General features: G+C 38.1%; 3 protein-coding genes across 4 annotated transcripts; 2 read left to right on the top strand and 1 right to left on the bottom strand.

The window, feature by feature from the left end:
- The first annotated feature begins 483 nt into the window (after window positions 1–483).
- Window positions 484–2319, top strand: LOC143377841 (pseudouridine-5'-phosphatase). Its single transcript, XM_076829613.1, has 4 exons — window positions 484–658; window positions 1279–1497; window positions 1599–1831; window positions 1906–2319. The coding sequence occupies exons 1-4, from the start codon at window positions 595–597 to the stop codon at window positions 2083–2085; spliced, it is 696 nt and encodes a 231-aa protein (XP_076685728.1). The 5' UTR covers window positions 484–594; the 3' UTR covers window positions 2086–2319.
- A 266-nt stretch (window positions 2320–2585) lies between these two features.
- Dnapol-alpha180 (DNA polymerase alpha catalytic subunit) lies at window positions 2586–10810 on the bottom strand. The gene is made up of 22 exons (XM_076829551.1): window positions 10588–10810; window positions 10144–10344; window positions 9750–10056; window positions 9373–9679; window positions 8879–9298; window positions 8433–8801; window positions 8152–8356; window positions 7806–8074; window positions 7618–7734; window positions 7359–7536; window positions 6578–6703; window positions 6341–6516; window positions 6033–6273; window positions 5824–5963; window positions 5531–5736; window positions 5198–5459; window positions 4935–5109; window positions 4698–4864; window positions 4373–4621; window positions 4223–4298; window positions 3962–4152; window positions 2586–2826 (listed from the first exon to the last, which is right to left on the bottom strand). Exons 1-22 carry the CDS (start codon window positions 10601–10603, stop codon window positions 2812–2814), a joined length of 4413 nt encoding a protein of 1470 aa, XP_076685666.1. The 5' UTR covers window positions 10604–10810; the 3' UTR covers window positions 2586–2811.
- A 1068-nt stretch (window positions 10811–11878) lies between these two features.
- On the top strand, window positions 11879–16211 carry Tango11 (transport and golgi organization 11). 2 transcript variants are annotated; one of them, XM_076829614.1, is made up of 5 exons: window positions 11879–11962; window positions 12487–12717; window positions 14646–14740; window positions 14906–15057; window positions 15130–16211. In XM_076829614.1, the coding sequence occupies exons 2-5, from the start codon at window positions 12492–12494 to the stop codon at window positions 15338–15340; spliced, it is 684 nt and encodes a 227-aa protein (XP_076685729.1). In that variant the 5' UTR covers window positions 11879–11962; window positions 12487–12491; the 3' UTR covers window positions 15341–16211. The 2 variants fall into 2 exon arrangements, with proteins under 2 accessions (XP_076685729.1, XP_076685730.1); XM_076829615.1 differs by lacking the exon at window positions 11879–11962 and adding an exon at window positions 11969–12227.
- Window positions 16212–17553: the final 1342 nt, after the last annotated feature.

Below are 17553 nucleotides of genomic sequence, written 5' to 3'. Positions count from 1 at the left end.
TACTAGGTTAGTAGAGGATGCCGCATGATGTAAGGATATAAGGTGTGCTCTTGCGCATCCTTTTCAAATTAGCTAATAACGTGCTCTTCCCAAGATCCTGCATATTGGATTGTCAACCAATAGGATAGAATGAATTTGTCAACATTTCGATATGCGTTCGTACACTTGCATATGCATTCATATACATACATATTTTAATATGGCGGAAATTGGGAATGCACAGTAAAAGACGAAAATGAGTCGCTCAGAGAGCACACCTTATATCCTGACATCATGGGATGCCGCATGTTTAAGCATTTGCTATGTCCATGCTCCGTCTATTTAATTCTTAGGTCCATGTTCGTTTCACATTGTTTCCCATCATGGCGTCAACACCTATCTTGGCGTTGATTGGTCGACGTCACGGCCTCATCACGCGCATGTGTGGCGCATTCCCAGCTCCCCCTCCACTACGAATAGTTTGCTTAGGAACACATTTTCCGGCAACTGCCGGCAACGCTGCAGAGATATAGCCGTCGTGACACAATAGTGTTTTTAACAGAATAGAGACAGAAGTCACCCGTAAACAATCAGAATTTAGAATTACATTAAAGAATGTCGGGGAAACAGTATAAGACAGTTACGCACTGTATCTTTGATATGGATGGCCTGTTACTTGGTAAGGGATTTAATTTATTCTCTCCTTGAACAAGTCACATTGTACCTATTTGTATATTGAATTAATGTATAGATCTGATTAAAAGTAACCTATCATAACACAGTAATTACGAAGGTATATTTCACATTGTACAACATTGTGGAATTGATGTGCCCTCGCAGGATCTATTACAAACCATTCACTCGTAGATAAGTTTATATTTATTTAATAGTGATTTTGTTTTGTCTGCGCACGTATAGTAATGAATAGTCTCAATGGCAATTATTATGAAATATGAGGAATGTAAATTAAAATATCCCATGCATCTGTATGAGCGGATTCTACTGACAATGAAAGGGTTAAAATAGCACTCGTCACGTGTGAGTTTGTACGTGCTTTACTCCTAATCTATTGGGGAAGCTGTGTTAGAATTTTGTACATACATACTCGCGTACGTGTGTGGCAGAAAATTACTCATCTTTATCTTATCTGTAGTCGCTATTATTTGAAACCTGCCTTCAACACAGTTTCTACAAATTAACGTGTGAATTATGAGTCACAATTAAAGTCAATGAGTTAAACGAAACATCCACGTGTCGCATTAATCGTGCATATATAATTTATTCTCGATCTCTCGATAGATACGGAGCTGCTTTACTCGAAAGCTTTCAATCGCATTACAAATCGCTATGGGAAGGAGTTTACGTGGGAGCACAAAGCGCAGACCATGGGCTTCAAAACTACGGCCGTCGCGAAAGCTGTAGTTGAAATGTTGTCTTTACCTATAACGACGGAAGAATTTGAAGACGAGGTAGTCAAAATATATCAAGAATTATTTCCTACTGCCAACCTTATGCCAGGTAATAAACATAGATCGATGCGACTTTAAGAAAATGACAGAGGAACAAAGTTCTTTGCGTGCGTAAATACGTTTAATATTAGGTGTATTATTCGTAAACAGGTGCGGAACGGTTGCTAAGACATTTAAAGGAAAATAATATTCCAATCGCTTTAGCCACGAGTTCAAATAAAGAAAACTTTGAGCTAAAAACTCAAAGATGGATGGATGTATTTAATTTATTCCATCATAAAGTTCTGGGCGGTTCTGATTCTGACATCGTACATGGTAAACCAGCGCCAGACATTTTCTTAGCCGCTGCGAGACGTTTCCCCGATAATCCTGACCCATCGAAGGTTCGCGATATTTTAAGAGTTTGCTTTATCGTTCTACTTTCTTATTTTCGTTTAATTAAACGTTACACTTTCAGTGCCTCGCGTTCGAGGACGCTCCGAACGGCGTGAAGTCTGCAATTAGCGCCGGCATGCAAGTTGTTATGGTTCCAGATCCAATGTTACCCAAACATTATATCGAAAACCCAACGTTAGTAATAAATAGCCTTGCAGACTTTCAACCCGAGATGTTTGGTTTACCACCGTTCAGTGCTTAATGTGGAAGGTATATGTTCCTAGCAGGTGTACAGCCAAAGTACACGGCACCTTTCATAAATTGTATAATAGTAGAAATTGAAAGAAAGAAGGTATTAGTTTAATAATCCAACGGTTAGATCCATGCTAAAAACAGAAAACAATAAACTATATATTCGGTAGGAATGTTACAAATTGTTAATTTATTTTGATACAATATTTATTTTTAATACAAATATACAAAAATAAATTATCCTCAAATGTTCCTTCTTGCATATAAAAACATTTGAATAAAGGTATCTTTAAAGTTTTATAATAATAAACTCGCAACGATTCCAAAGTAACACGATACATTAACATTAATATAACATGTTACGTTGAACTTATTATAAGACTTCAGATAATAATCACACGTAAATAATAAACACCTCTAACAAATTACGATCAAGCGTTTCCCTTATTGTTTTAGCAATGTGTGATAAAATTTCAGAAACTTATTTCTTACATGCGTAATAAATTCGAACGCGGACAAGGCACTAAACAATTTCATTTTAACGTTTCGTTCCGGTACTTTGTATTATGTAACGTCATGCAAATACCTACAAACGCTTTTGCTTCAATTTTTGTAAATATACATGAATAAGTGAAAGGGCATCGTGATATAAAAAATAGTTTGTTTTAGCGAAATATGCTCGCGGGAGTACGGCAGTTCTGGTCACTTGCCAACTGGATTGATTTTACTTAGGATATTAGAATCCTGAAATCTGAAACAAAGTAACAAAAACCATAGTTTATTTTCTAGTCCTATTGAACAGAAAGGACATTCATTTATTATTATTGTAAGCTACAACTGCTTGGGTCGTCTGCGGAATATTTCTGTAGAAGGGTACGTTTATGTTGAAGCTGCGATAGAAGCTATAAGAGCGGCGATAAAAGCCGCACAAAAATATCTTTCTTTGGTGTGTTCTCATAGTGGAGCTGTGATAATAGTAGAGTTTTAGTCGTTTAATATTTTTTTGGAGGTACTTGTCAAACGAACAATCATTTATTTAGACGTTCAGGATTTTCTTTCCGCGTGGGAGTTACAACAATTTCAAAAATTGTAAATGAAATTATAAAGATAATATGGACAATTTAACGTCTACTTCATCCCATAACTTATCTAAATAAAACAAATCTGTTCTGGTAATTTGTATCTTTCTGATCCCATAAACATTTTGCTTATTAACAGGGGCGGATTTAGAGACTTGGTACCTCTAAGCTAACAAGTATCAGCTGCCCTTTTCCGCGAAGTATCGTCAAATGTTTTAATTCAAAAGAATTGGGACGATTTTGAAATCAAATTAATATGATAACTCACGTGTAAATAATCACTAATTTTTTATATGAAAAAAAACCAAGCCTCTATGTTTAAAACTTTAAACCTTTCCCAATTTCATTCGCCAGAATTTTCCGCCCTAGGTTGCAGCCTGCTTAGTCTACACATAAATCCGTCCCGGCTTATATTAATTTGTCTATATCCATCGTCAATAGAGTTACGTGAGAACGGCGATAATAGCGAAGAGAAAGTAATCTTAATATATAAAGCAGGAAGCTTCTATATGTTTGTGTGTTTGTCTGTCGCCTAAAAACTTTCGAACGATAAACTCTGGGATCACGAAATGTGCCTCAGCTCATTATGCTTGACTAATCCAGATGAATGTGACCATTTTCACAAAAAAGAACTAAAAAAAATTTTTTTATAAAATCAGAATCTAAATTGCGGGCGAAGCCGAGTAGTAAAGCTAGTTGTATATGGTTCTCGATGCTTAAATCGCTAGTCATCTAGCAAGCGTAGCTCTGCTCGCTGCTTCAATGTAAACACATCCATTACAAAACTGTAGAATGTATTCAACTCACCACTTCGTCATCTGATCCATCCGATGTATCCAGGATATATTTAGTTGTTGTTTTACACTGCGAATTAGTGCTTGAGAATATTGTGTCCAAGCACACAACCGAAAACGCGTTCCGCCTTAATAGCTTTTCCATTGCCTCCTTCAAAGAATCGTATGCTGCTCTCATACCTTGCGGATGCCGAGATAGTAGATCTGAAAATAGATTACTTAAAAACTCTTTTTCCTTCTCACATTTTAGTTCCCGATCAGGTTACTTGCTTACTTTTATATTTCGACTGGCTCACGTCAAAAAGACGAAGGTAGAAACACATTTGATTGTAAAGTTTTGTTTCTGAGAACTGTAACAGAGTAGCATTGCAGTTAAGATTCTAAAAAGAAAATCAGGCATGACGATACAGTTTTTCTCACGTACTATTCTGTGTAAATCAGCATCGCCACATTTTCTGCAACTTGGATACTTTCTGTGGAAACCTAAGGGAAGTATCTGTGTTCTTTCGCCACACAATGGGTTTTCACACTCCAACCCGCTGTTATAATACTCAGTAACTGCTTCCCGTACGGCGAGTAACATTGCATTTTGTATGGCATTAGCGTATCTCCACGGTTGCACTGTGCAGTCTGGATTTGAACATGAAGCTAGTGATAATTCGTTTCCACTGGACTGAAAAATGTTTTCGTTTTCTAAATAGCTGATCAGAGATTTTATGGAGGAAACATCTGTTCTTATGACTACTCACTGTTTCGATTATAACATCTTTCAACATAATTTCTGATTGGCATTTCTCATCTGTACAGTTGAATTTCAGAGGAAGGCAGAATCTATATCTGTCGTCATTGATTAATAGTGGTATATTGGTTTCTTCTTCGTGTATTAATCTCTTAGATTTGTATACGTTCTCTAAACCTGGTTTAAAAAATAACTCTTATTTCACCATGTATTTAATACGAAAAGAAACAAGATAGTAAAATCTTACCCAAATTTTGAGCTAATAAAACATCATCGATCCCTTCAATGGGTTCGCAAATTCGCAAAGTGATAGGAAACACTTGACTTAATAAATAATAATTGACATCTATCTTTAAAGACTCGCTTTTTTTATACTCATCGATGTGATATGCCCTTTCAGTGGCAGACTTTTCTGTTCCATCCTAGTACATAGTAAGAAATCGATACTTTCAGTAAAATCGTTTAATGAAAGACTGAAAAAGTAAGTTCAGCAAGATAATTAATACAAACGTCGCATATAATATATGGAACAGTGTCTCCGGCTTTCCACATTCTGCCACCTTCTTTATTTAATCTTAAAGCTACTTGTACGTGAGCCTGTTTATTATCTGGATATTCGTTCGGATTCTTCGATAATTGCTTTGTAATAACCAATGACGACAGAGAGACCTGATTCTCTCTGAGACTTTGCGCAACATTTTGCAACATACTGAAAATTTGTTCCAATCGGTTCTCATTTGATTGGTTAGAAAGAAGTTGATCCAATATTTTTCTAAAAATCATGGACAACGTTAACAGATATTGTTAAATCCTTTATATTAATGCTTCATGTCGTTCACTTACTTTCCAACATCGCAAGCTAGTTGGCACCAATCTCTTCTCACGATATCTAAACCTTTATGTTCTTGCGTCAATTCTACCTGCCCATTGGGCAACTTCGCCATCGTAACCGCAGCATACTTCTTCTTTTGTAAAAGCAGTAAATAACGAAAGACACCGTCGATGTCTAACTCCACCTTTTTATACAATTTGTTGACCTCTTGTTTAATCTACGAAGTCATTACATATATGTTTTTAATATTACTGTGCGAACGCAAAGTAAACGAACAAAATACTGGCATCGATAACATATTTACTCTCTTTCCGACAGCGAACACTTCCTCGTATTCTAACAAATTAGTGTTTATCATTATAGAATCTGTATCTCCATATATAACTTCGTATTGCAACTTTTCAACAAGAATCTTCGTGTGCTGCAAAATTTCTCGACCTTTTGCTGCGGGGATGGTACAGTGTTTTATATATATTTATTATATAATTATGCTCACGTGTCTTCATATTTTACCTGTTATTAGAGCCGCGAGTCCTTTCGCATAAAATCTACAGTGCGTAGCACCCAAGCAACCGTACATAGAATTAGCTGTAAGTTTTAGAGCTAACTGCCTAATATTGTATTGCGTTTTCAATTCGGGTGAAATATTTGGCGCTTTCATTAACTTCTTCACCTCCACTCTGCTTTCAACTAACTTGCGAATTTCTGTTGGTACCACTCCGGGCTCTAAGTTTGTTGCAGGGATCGCTAAATTCTGTAAGCGTGCGTGTTAGATAAAGCCAAAGATAGTGTGTTTCGCCAATGATAATTGGTATACTTACCGTACTGTCAGCATATGCTGCGCCAGGTACAGTAGTAAAGCATAAATTGTATTCTTGAATTATACTAGGATACAAGGAATTAAAATCCATCAATAAGATAAGTTTGTCGTAGAAGCCTTTTCTCGGTTCGAGAACTAAACCACCAGCGTAAGCCGCCTTCTTTCTGCCAGCGTTTTCTACGTGTAAGATAATATCGATCAGTTACAAATAGCACACAATTTCAAATGTTTATCTCACCAGTATTTCCCTTTTTCGCGATTCGTTTATCCGGTGTTATGTACTGCTTCAAATGAAATGCATGCAGTAGCAAATACTCATTTCTTTCAGCACGCCCTGCTGCTAATGTTCTTGATATAATATTCCCTAGATAAAGAAAGATAAACATCACATTCGACCAATATAAATGTACATTTGTGCGACAGGTACTAAGGGGTGTGCGAGTATCCGGAATTTACGAGCTCGGGTAAACTCGATTCGATTGCTCGAGCCGAATTGAGCGTTTGCATTTTCCGAGCTGCTTGGAAAAAAATGCGAGCTACTTGAAAAACTCAAACGGCTCGAATATTGGAGCCCTCGTAAGACTTCGAATTACTTGGAGATATACTTTCAGCTCGAAAATTTTCGAATTACTCGCGTTACTCGGATATTTATGTATTTAATATCAAATACTAGTTTAACTGTAAGGAAGAAATATATAAGACGTTAGTAACTTCAAATAATTCGAGGAATTCGAATATTAACGAGTAAAGGTGCAATTTCATGCTGACGCTCGACGCTCGTTTTGAGCGTCAAAACCAGTCACGTGATCGGTCCGCGTGACTTTCAGCATCAAGCGGAAAAACTAAACTCGGTTAAAGCGTCTGAAAGTTTATCTCCAAGTAACTCGAGCCGTTTTTCACGTAGCTTGAATTTTTTTCAAACAGTTCGGAAAATTCGACGCTCGAATCGGCTCGACTGACCGATCATTATTCGACTCGAATAAATCGAGTACTCACACACCACTAACACATGCACTTACCAGCGATGCACGTGATTTGTAAAGCAAGTGGAAGAACATTGAGGTCAAATACAATAGTGAGAATGTACAGCGCTTCTGTTAATGTGATCTTAATTAGATTATCTATTTTACTCGTTGTATTATAGAATGCTGCGCATTCTCCAGGCTTGATTTCTTTGCATTCAGTTTTCTTTAATACCTACGGCAGTGACTATATTTTAGTTCCTCTGCTCCTAATATATATTTACAAACATTCACACAATAATCATAAAATACCTACTGCCGTGCAAAGAGACTGCAAGTCGTAGCTTCGAACTTTCAGATTCAATTCCTTAGCTGAAACTTGTATATCACAGAAGGGGCGACCAGCTAATACTTGGTTCAAACTTATCTTTCCCTAAAACACATACTTTTAATTAGTTCTCTGAAACAGAATATAAAGATAAGTATGATGCGCATGTTCTCTACCCTAATAAGAGGAGGCGCTGAACGTCTCAGCCTTCCAATTCTACTCCAATTTGAAATCTTCAAAGTGAACATCCTGTGCATTAATAAGTCAAATTGAAATCCGCAATCGTAGCCAATCAATACATCTGGATCTGTCCCGTTCACTATTTTCAACAGCTCTTCAAGTAAATCCACTTCGGTGTCGAATCTCATTACATTAGTATATGAAATATTCGAGAGCATCTCTCGCGCCTGCCTTGGCCAAGGGGTGTCACGGGGGTGTGTGATCACTGCATGGAATAATTGAAAAGTACGCGCTGTGTGTTGAAACTGCACATTAGATTTTGAATGGAATAATTGTACGTACAACAAATATGTTGCTGAAATTGCGGCTTGGGTGATTCTTTATTAACGTGATATTTATGATGGATAAGTATCGCGATCATGACTACTTCGTTCTGCTGTGATTTAGAATTCAGAGATGTTCGCACGTTCAAAGCTGTTATCACTAACGGTGGTAACGCTTGAGACTCGTTGCAAACAGATATATTCTCCATCTTCATGCAATTTACCTATTTCATTACATAATTTGTTACTTTCTGGTATTTTTCTAACGAGAGTCAATTACAATAAGTTAAATCACCGTACCTTTATTTTACACCAACTTGTTTGCACACCAGTAGGTAACGGACACTTAACGTCTAACCAGCACGGGCCTTTAATATTTCGTTCAATCAGAAGCAATTCCATGGGATTTACTGTTGTCCCGAAAACATGTTCTATCGATGGTCCAGTGTAATCGGAAGGCATAGCTGGGCAATGCGCGGAATACCTTACTTCCAAGTAGTCAGCCGTTTCTGGGATACCTTCTTGTTCGAAAGCGTAGTGCCTCGAAACTGTGTTGCAACGGAACTCTTTTATTCCTGACCTGTCCGCGAACTGATTAAACTCTTTGTACACATCCTCCATCGTAGTTAACTTCGCTTCCTCGTTACTTTCCTGGGAAGATTTTTTCACCTAAAATTCATACATTTGTTCTTTAATATCTTTAAGACGATTAGAACTATACGCTAATAACATATATCCTTGCATACATATACTCTAGGAAGAAGGTAAATTCTTCGTGGAATATTCTTTACAGTTAAACAACAAGAGCAGTACGCTTTTATGGATGGTACGAAGACTTTTCCGAATAAATATACAGTTCCCAGCTGTTTATAAGGGTCTTCGTACGCGTCCCACCAGTAGAATCTAAATACTTCTTCTTTATCCGCGGTAGTTGTAAGTGGCAGAGGTATTTCTGTAGTATCTACAGACACTTCGATATTCGAGGCTTGCGTCGTAAATTCAGTGTCTAATACTTGATTAAAAATTTCTGATTCAAATGTCTCTTTTTCAATGTCCTTAGCCTTCGCTTCAGCGACTGGCTTAGTTTTCTCACTCTCTTTATTCACAGTTGGCACAGATTTCTCCACACAATCTGTACCCTCCGTTTCAAAATCTGTATTACTAAACTGTAATAGGAACAATGATCGAAACATCAGTAATCTGGTTTAAAATGTGTAGTAGAGTCAGAAAAAAAGCTTACGTCTTCATCAAATTGACTGAGATCTTCACTTTCGTCTTCAATTATTTGACTGCTCCCTTTTTTCTTAACACCTTCTGTCGACTGTGCATCAGATACTATGGTGTCTAAACTATCAACTTCATCATTTACAATATTCTGACTGATACTTTGATTCAACATAACATTTTCTTCCTGACGAATCGACTCCCTATGCTTATTAACATACGTCTTCTTTGGTTTGTCAAACATTACTAAAACATCATCATTTTCTCTCTGCACCTTTTCACATTCAGAAGTGGACGGCACATTCTCCTCCATGCGAGTACTTCTGAAATTATAATCGAGTAATGAAATAATCACAAAATATGCTCGAAAGTTGCACGAGAGAAATTGATTACTTATTATGCAACGGGGTAACGCAAAATTTGTTTCTGACAGTGCTCTGCTTTGGTTTCTTCGGCGTATCCTCCTTTTTTAACTCGGACATTAAATCTCCTAGAATGTTATCGTCGTTGAACCCAACGTCGACTTTCTTTTTAGAGGACATATTCATAATCATATTTTGAATCGTTCCCTTCTTTTTAACGTTCTCTTTCTTGCTCCTCCTCGGCCCAGTAAGGTTCTTCTTTCTAGCTTCCTGTATACTCTCAGTGTCCAAGTCATCATCAAAAATTTCTCTACCATCTTCCACATAACCGCTTTCCCCTTTCGCAACAAACAAAACATTCTCCTTATATTCCTGATGCAGACTTTTGTACACAGTAATCGCAAAAACAGCATTAAGGCCATTACCGTCGTCGATGATCCAATCGTCGTTCTGCCTATCTACCACGGTTCGGCTGTACTCTTTCTCGTCCACTTCTTCATAAACATTCTCCAATTGATCAACCTCGTATTTATGTTTACTGCCCTTCAGTTGTTTTAACTTCTCGAAAGCCGACAGTCTCCCATTTCTATCAATCTTCTGCCGTTTAGCTCTGCTCCCCGAAGGTGCTACGCAATTTCGTTAACGACACATTCTATAAGTATTTACAAATACACGCAAGTGCCTTATGAATTCTCTTTAAAACAATAATTTTGCAATACTACGTACGAAACAATTATTATAACTCTCAAATAGCCACGCACAGTAAGTCATTAAAATATAAAACACAACTTATCTAAAAAGTACTAAAAACTTTGAATTCGTTTCGAAATGCTTAGAGAAAATTTCTTATTATTGTTACAAACACTTACATTGCGTGTCACTCATGTTTCTCAACAATAACTTGTTAAATGGCAATGTTACGAAGCGTCATAAATGGCGTTGTTAAATATAAAATAAATTGGGGATCCACAGTGAACGAAGTAAAGTAAACCCAAGTAAACCAGTCACTCGAGGTTTTTAATAATGGCAGAGTTAGTAATTTTGGCGGGAGTTTTATCGAGATCGATACATTTCCGAATATCGATTACTCTCGACTAGGATAATTTGCTGCGCTTTTGTTGCGATTCTCGATTGCTCGCTGGTGTGTTACGTGTCACGCGAATGTAGCTACGGGAATGTATATAATCGATATGTGAATTAGGAGCGAAGTTTAAAAGCAAACATTTGCGTGTGATCACGGAGAGTATTGTTAAGAATACGCGATGCGGGTGGCATGCGTGGGAAAGATCTTATGCAGAGTCTCAATTAGGAAACCCCGAAACGAATCGCGAGTTTCTTCTAAGTCACGTAATCTTTTGAGAAGGCCCTGTCCTTTGTTTAGTCTTTAGGTATGTCAATTGACTCCAGAAGTGTTGGCGACGTTAAGGATGCCATAAATTTCCTTCAAGAGTTTCCACCACCATTCGAAGATGGAGGGAAAGATGGACGCCGATTCGCGGGGGCGGACCATAATAGACATATATAGACGGAGCGCAAATGCGGTAAAACGAGAACTTCATTGTGTAGTAGTTTAAAAGTGATTGTGAGTTGTGACGTTCTCGTCAGAGCGCGCCGCCTGTGCTTCAACAACGGGCGCCCTCTTGTGGAAAGCGCAATCATCCTTTTCGCACGTGCGCGAACCGCGATTAATACAAATCTGATAAAGTCGTCGATACTTCATTGATCATCATCTTCCACATGCTCAAAAATGTTCAAATTTACGAATCTATTATTCCTAGCCATTTTTCCTTTTTCCTTTAAAGTAAAATCGCTGGGTATACGTAGGTATATATTCCTATTTCCCCCTCTACTGCAAACATGCATTTAACTGCCATTTCTGGCAGTTAATCGGTGCCTGAACCTCCGGTAAAGTTAATCTGGAGATTTACTGGCAGATCACTCTTAATCAGAGGTGAGGAAACAGGAATGTGTCAATTATGTGGAATATAAGTCTAATCCGAAGATTACCGGAGGTGAAGAAATCGGCCGTTAAACTATCGAGAAATATATTGAAGTTTTTACCAGCATTCAATTTCATTTTATTTCGAATACCCGCGCATTTCGCGCGCAGGGTGCTTCAGCGCTCCACGGGTACCATCCCGCGTTAGAATCAGATCATTTCAGATCGTAGAGAATCGTGCGCTGCTGTGCGCTGCTAACTTCGTTCAAACAGTTTGTGTTCAACGATCGAAAAGGTGTACGGAGGTAATTTTCCAGCTTCGAAGAGAATGTTCTTGATATACGTATTCGCTTACTGTCACAGATATTATTAGTAAATAGAATTTCCAGTACACCCGTCCCTAAGCCTCCGTTTCTATCACACAGCGATCATACGCGATATCCTTTTGTGTCGTCATTATATTCCTCCACTGTAGCTGTGCTACAAAGTCACCGAGCACGTATGATTTATCGTATCGTTCGCAAGCTTATTTCTTTGTGAGTAATTAATAAGGATACGAGGTGCATATACGTAAGTTTTCATTCTGCTTTGTAAACTGCAAATCCGTCGAGCTTAGTAAAAGGTCGATCGTACAATTCGAAGCATCTTAGATTTATGTATTTCTTATAATAAAGGAACAACTTTATTATTTTCTTTGATATGCTGCCTAATTACGCGTACATGTGTGTATGTATATATTTAAATAGTGCTCGATACTTTTCGAAATTCGTAGAGATTTCATAACCATAAAGGCCCCGAGCCTAAGTTCTGTTTCTTTTTTATTTTTTAGTTATAATGTCAAAAACACATAGCCCTACCGTTTTTAATGGAGAACCCGACAGTTTTTATGACCCAAATTTTACTTTGGACATTAACAAAAGGATGCGCGTGCCGAAAAGTATTCGTGTTAGCGGCGACTACACAGACGATGATGCAGCTGGCACGAATGGTTCTAGTTGGAATCAAGTGGTCTCAACTGAGAAATTCGAGATGCACGTTCCAGATAGAATTCTAGTTGTTGGTAAATATATTATCTGTCAATATCTACTTGTATGTTGCAACTTCTGATACCATGATTGGCAAGTCTAAGATTTCTATGATATTTAAAGCAATGAGTCTATAGTCCGCTCAACGGGTCGAGTTTCCAGAATATGGACTACAACAGGCTTAGGAATTAAGTGAACGCGGCGATCTAAGTGCTTGGAGCGCCTCAGGCCCGTACCACGTGAACCGCGGGTGGCGCATTGACAAAACAAAAACGCATCGAAAATCGTGCTCTCTGGGACGATGTGGAAATGTATTGATACAATGTCGCCCCAATGCGAAACACACGGTTCATATGGTATGGGCCTGAGACGCTCTAAGCACATGGGCCGCCACAGGGGCCAAGATGCCTCTGAAAATCGGCCGCCGCGTTCACTTAATTCCCACGCCTGGACTACAATGTGGTGTGTTCTATTCCACAAGAGAACGGACTCATCGCGCAGCTTGTCCCCATTGTCCCAACTGCAATTGGTCAAGTGCCAGGCATGCAAGAAAAAACAAAGCCAATGACTAAAGGTAGCCTCTCGCTATGCATCGCCTCGGCGCAATTTCTTTTCACACTCACATCTAGACTTGTGTCACCTCGGCGCAATTTCTTTTCGCACTCACATCTAGACTTGCGTCGCCTCGGTTTGTTGTCACTGTGCCTCACCATTCTTCCTCAAAATATTCTCGAGGAAGAATCCGCGACTCGGAGTCGCGGCAAGGCGAGGCGTAGCGTGAGTCGAATTGTTAAACTACATTAGAAAAGGATAGGAAGAATAAAAGGGGGGAGGCACAGGGTGAGTCGAATTGTCAAACTACATAAGGAAAGCATGGGAAGAATAAAATGAGGCGAGGCGAGGTAAGGCGTAGTGAGAGCCTACCTTAACCCGCCGGCTGGCGCGCGCGTGTACTCGATACACGGAGGTCAGTTTTTGGCTGAAAAAATCGTTTTACCGTGATCTATTCTACCCAGCATCCCTATGTATTCTTCCAGCGGACATTTTTGCATAATGCTACGTACTTGTCAGGTTCAGATTATGCCGCGTATCCTGCCGGCGAGAGCGCCCGTGTACTCACAAGATTCCCAGGTGTTCGTCTCCGATTGCGTTGGCCAAATACCAAAGCAATCAGAGGATGGCACCACCTATTCTCATCAAATTTGAGGGGTGGCTTCACCCCCTAAACATGCAAACAGGCGAAAATAAAAAGACACCTGTTTCTTATTTTTCTGTCCTCTAAAACATATCCAAAAACCAAAGCAATTGGAGGCGGACACCTGGGGAACTTGTGAGTTCACGGGCGCGCTCGCCAGTAGGATACACGGCATACTTTCGTTTTCATTCAATCAGAGACACTTTCAAACTGAATTTGAACCTAACAAATACGTAGTATGATGCAAAAATGTCCGCTGGAAGAATACATAGGGGTGCTAGGTACAATACATCACGGTAAAACGCTCGTGTAAAACTTTTAGGCGCGCCCGCCGACGGGATAAGGAAAGTAGGCGTCAACTGTGCAAAGCCTATGAAAACTGGTCAGCAGACGAGTCCGTTCCCTCGTGGATCACAGTTTAGCGTTTGATAACTTGTGGCAGCCAATTGCTGTGCGGAGCATATTGTGTTTATAGCTGGTGACTCGATTCGATCAAAGGACAATGATATTTTATAATTACATAAAATACTGTGTCAAGTTGTATTATCTAACAGTTCTTCCTTTAAAAAGCGATATCTCTAAATTCGCGGTGCTACATTTCACCAAAATTCTAAATGCTTCAAATTACGAGCATACTTTGTTTTTGGAAATTATTAACTGTACTGACTCTCTGGGTGTCCATTGCACGCGTTCTATCGATTGATCGAGCGCTGAGTGAGTTAAATACGCACGGCAAAAAAACTATTTAACGTAAATGGAATTGTATAGGACAAGAGCAACACGTTGGAACAAGGGCACCACCGAGAGAAATTACATTGGAGAATGCGGTGTTGCCACCTGAGCAAGGCATGGTTAGAGTGCAGGTAAATAATATTCGACACGTTGATGGGAATTCTTTTTTAATGTTTTTTCTTTCAACATTTCTGGCAAAGATAATTCGAAGTAATTATTGCATTAGAATTAACTTTATAGTTGCACGACAAACAGCGAACATGAAGTGAGATATAAACGTTTTACATTGTCGATAGACTCCTCCGAGAATCTTGACATTAGACAATCACTATTTCCCGGCGGTTGACGAAGAAGAGCCAAATTCTTATGTGACAGAGCCTAAGGACACAGGATCTTCTAGACATCGTGAAGCGTATCCTACGGAAACCCAAATAGTTAGGCACGTCAGGTACCGATGTTAACATATTCATTTGTACTGGGCGCACTTCTCTGGAACCGCGCATAACTTTTCTCTTTTTAGGGAACCGACTCCCTCGTACAACGCACTCGACGTTTCCCTTCCACCCAGCGAAGAGATACAACATTTACGTCGGCAGGTAGGGAAATTAAATCGTCGAGTAATGGCTATTGAGCTGGACATGTTGCAGCGTCAACAGAGGGAGAAGATTTTATATGCGTTAACGTTAACATACTTAATTCTTAAAGCTTTCTCTTGGTTAACCAGGAACTGAGTATACATAAAGAAAGTGTAAAAGATTTGCATCTTGTGTGAAAAATGGTGCTGGTAATCCATAGAAGTACACAAAATGTTGCGCGAGAGTCTTTCTTTCGTTGCGAGGTAAAATTTGTAACCAAAGACTTCACCCTGGGTACATGAAATTACAAAGATGTTTACAATGAATGTATCGTATATGTTCAAGATTAAATTACTTGAGATGTTCGCATGACTATATTATCTCGATATTATCAATCGAGTCTTTTTAAACACCTCACTTCTGAAACGCGATACTTACTTTTGTGTCTGTTTTATTGCGTACGATGGGGTGGAATGTATAGCTTTCTGATTTAATGTATACAAAGATTGAATATATACGATACGATTTTTCTAAAGTAATTGGATTCGAGCATTTCGATATCGTGTTTGTAAAGTGTGATTTGCATTATCATGTAAGAAGTAGAGCATGAGTTCGTTGGATGTTTTAGTTGGAGATCTATTAATGAGTTCATTTCATATGAATGTAACTGGTTAGCGAAAATAAACCGAAGATATGGAAAGATATTAGCTACGATAACAAGTATAATAGAGGACTGTAAATTTGTAAAAGGGAAGTGGATGCGAGGTTCTAGCTATGTCATTGAAATTGAAGTTACTTTCGAATTTTATGTTTCTTTGTTTAATTTCTTTTTTTACTTCTGCACCAGTATATTATATTATAGTGATACAATGACGTACTACTAAAAGACCGACTATTACGAACATTTAGAATATTACTAAGTTTGACACACTTTTCGTGGCCATCGTATGTATTATTGTACATTTATATAATATAAATAATCTAAAGAGAAATAAATAACAAACGTATGGTAATTCTGTTACATTAATATGTGTATCGATGTGTAGTATATTTGAGCGCTCAAGCCAAAAAATAGTTTCGATCGCTATATTTTAATAATTATTATTTGTAAGGCGAAAAAGAAACAAAATTGATGTCCTTCTGACTGTTTTATAAAATCATTCCAGTAACGAGTGTCACAGTAAAGATAAAGGATATAGTACCGCATTAAAAACTATTTATGTGATTGAAATCTATTCTGCCTCCATGCAGAAGAAACTATTATTACCATGTCCTGCCCCTTATCGTACTATACATACAGTGTAAAGCGTGAAACTGTATCTATTAAAATAAGTATTATTTCAGTTCATATAGTTGCAAGAAAAACAGAATAAAGTCCCAAGTGCTTTTATTAATGGATTAATAATTTAATCTTATTGTTGCAAACTAGGGGTGGGTTCGAACTTAATTTTTGAATTCTCGAAACTTGAAGTGCTGATTCTGTTTTGCAAGTGGAACATCTTGCTTTAAGAACTGAAGTCAACCAAATTTTTGGAATAAATCTCTATTGAGCATTAGAAATTCTCGAGACACGCTGCATTGATTTTATACATTTTCTTGTCTAGATTTCAAAAATTTCGAATCACGAAAAAAGTGCGCAGTGTCGAATTCTCGAAACTTTCTTGAGTTTCGCGGGATTTCGAGGTTTCGACGCTTCGAGAAACCCATCCTTAGCAAAACGTTAACATCTCAAAATATTATTTGCTGAGTTTATGCGGTTCTTTTGTGATTCGTTATACAACTGGAAATACGGCACCAAAAATTGTGCACGTTAAAATAATACATTCATTCTATCACAGGTTGTCTTCGTAAATAGGGAAAATATTTTCGACTGCTTTCTTGTTCTTCTCATATATATATGGTACTTTATCGAGTCATTAAAAATTCTTTTTATTTTCCTCCCACCAAGCTAGCTAAAAATACAACTACCCAAAACCTATCGTATCCATCATTTAATACAAAAATTTCGTGCTATTCATCTGCAATTCCCACAAATTAATTGTATCAATATACAGGGTGGACAGCGGTACTTTGAATCGCGTTTATCACCAGTCACATTAATAAAAAATACATATTGCGGTGCATGCCGAGTTTATCTCTTCGTTCCATTTAAAAGTCTGAAGGTGACTTTGAAAAAAAATATAGTCAGCTCGTAGGCCCTTCTAACTCAAGGTATTTAAAAAAAAAACAATTTAAATCTGTCCAATAGCAATGGAAATAATTATAATAATCAAGTTACATTGTCCACCCTGTATATATGCATACAGTACGATTTAATCCTTCATTGGATAATGTGTGCGAACTGAAATCCATTAAGCACGACCATACTC

Source organism: Andrena cerasifolii, chromosome 16 (genome assembly GCF_050908995.1).
Source record: "Andrena cerasifolii isolate SP2316 chromosome 16, iyAndCera1_principal, whole genome shotgun sequence".
Classification (NCBI taxonomy): Eukaryota; Metazoa; Arthropoda; class Insecta; order Hymenoptera; family Andrenidae; genus Andrena; species Andrena cerasifolii.
Note: the sequence above shows the minus strand (reverse complement) of the source record. Positions and strands in the feature narration are given on the sequence as shown.